This window comes from Microtus ochrogaster, unplaced genomic scaffold, assembly GCF_000317375.1.
Source record: "Microtus ochrogaster isolate Prairie Vole_2 unplaced genomic scaffold, MicOch1.0 UNK164, whole genome shotgun sequence".
Lineage (NCBI taxonomy): Eukaryota > Metazoa > Chordata > Mammalia > Rodentia > Cricetidae > Microtus > Microtus ochrogaster.
This window is the reverse complement of record NW_004949262.1, coordinates 247,440-249,246: the sequence shown is the minus strand read 5'-3', so window position 1 is coordinate 249,246 and position 1,807 is coordinate 247,440. Positions and strand designations below refer to the sequence as shown.

Here is a 1,807-nt window from a genome sequence, read left to right as displayed (position 1 = left end):
CCCCAATGGGCTGGTATCTCAGTGGCTATAGGCTGGAGGAGCGGAAGGACCTCCCGCAACAATGTTCTATAAATAAAAATATGCAAAACTCAACATCAGTACTAGAATTCCATTTCATTCAACTCTCAGAGGATCCAGACCTACAGATTGTTCTCTTTGGCCTCTTCTTGTCCATGTACCTCTTGGCACTGTGTGGAAACCTGCTCATCATCCTGACAGTAAGCTCTGACTCCCATCTCCACACACCCATGTACTTCTTCCTCTCCAACCTGTCCGTAGTTGATATTTGTTTCATATCCACAACTGTTCCAAGGGTGATTATGGACATCCAAACTCACTGCCGAGTCATCTCCTATGTGGGCTGCCTGGCACAGATGTCACTGTTTATAATTTTTGCATGTATGGATAACATGCTTCTGACGGTGATGGCATATGATCGGTTTGTAGTCATCTGCCACCCTCTGCATTACCAGGTCATTATGAATCCCAGTCGCTGTGGTGTTTTACTTCTAGGGTCTTTTCTCTTTAGCCTTGTGGAATTACTGTTGCACCATTTGATAATACTAAGTTTTCCCAACTGTGAGAATTTTATTGAAATTTCTAACTTTTTCTGTGGCCCTTCTGAAGTACTTAAACTTGCCCACTTTGATACTGTTACCAATACCATAATCAGATTTGGTATGGGTACTCTGTTTGGGTTATTTCCTATGTCAGGAATAATTTTCTCTTACTTTAAAATAGTTTCCTCCATCATTCAAACATCATCATCAAGTGGGAAGCACAGAACCTTCTCCACCTGTGGGTCTCATTTGTCCATTGTTTGCCTGTTTTATGGAACAGGGCTAGGAGTGTACTTCAGCAACTCTCTGTCACATTCTCCAAGAAGTATTGCAGTGGCATCAGTGATGTACACTGTGGTCACACCTATGATGAACCCCTTCATCTATAGCCTGAGGAACAAGGACATTAAAATTGCCTTAAGGAAGATTCTTAGCAGAACATTCTAGCCATTGACGTTTCTTATAAATATATATATTACATCTAAATCTCAATTATTGTCTCACATTATTCTCCTAACTGATACTTCATAATATTTCATGATAAAGTGTACTCATTTAGTTTGTACACATGGTGGATTGGTAGTGAGATGGTTTAAAAGACTATTTGTTCCTGAATGTAGTGTGTGGTTTTGTTGGAGGAAGTGTGTCACTGTGGTGGTGGCCTTTGATGTCTCTCTTGCTTAAGCCATCCCCCTCCTGCAGTGTGACAGCCAGTTGACTTCCTGTTGCCTACAAGATGTAACACCCTCAGCTCTAGCATCCCATTTGCCTGCATACCGCTATACTCCCTGTCATGGTGATAATGGACTGAACCTCTGAAACTGCAAGCAAGTCACCCCAATTACAAGTTTTCTTTGTAAGAATTGTTGTGGTCATGGCATCTTTTCACAGCAATATAAAACCCTAACCACGACAGAAATTTTTATCAGGGACTGGGGGTATTCCTATGATATGCTTGATCATGTGTTTGTTTGGGCTTTGGTACTTTGGGCTTTGAAACAGTAGAATGCTTTAAGCACCGTTTAATGGGCTATACTAGTAGGAAGGTGAAAGTAAGAGGTGCCATTAGATATTTAAATTCTCAGGGGCTCACTCAAGAGGTTTCAGAGAAGATTTTCAGTATACAGCCTATAGATCACTCTTGTGATGTTTTGGTGAAGTGGATGCCTTATGCCCTTGTCTGAAAAGTCTACCTGAGGCTAAAGTGAAGAACATTGGATTAATCTCATTGGCAGATGAAATTTCAA

The 1,807-nt window shown here is 41.1% G+C and overlaps 1 protein-coding gene across 1 annotated transcript; it reads left to right on the top strand.

Moving 5' to 3' along the window:
• Window positions 1-74: 74 nt before the first annotated feature.
• Window positions 75-1,007, top strand: LOC106144481 (olfactory receptor 7E24-like; the record flags this gene model as incomplete). Its single annotated transcript, XM_013355543.1, has 1 exon — window positions 75-1,007. A coding segment is annotated over one exon (933 nt), but the record flags the coding sequence as incomplete, so codon positions are not given.
• Window positions 1,008-1,807: the final 800 nt, after the last annotated feature.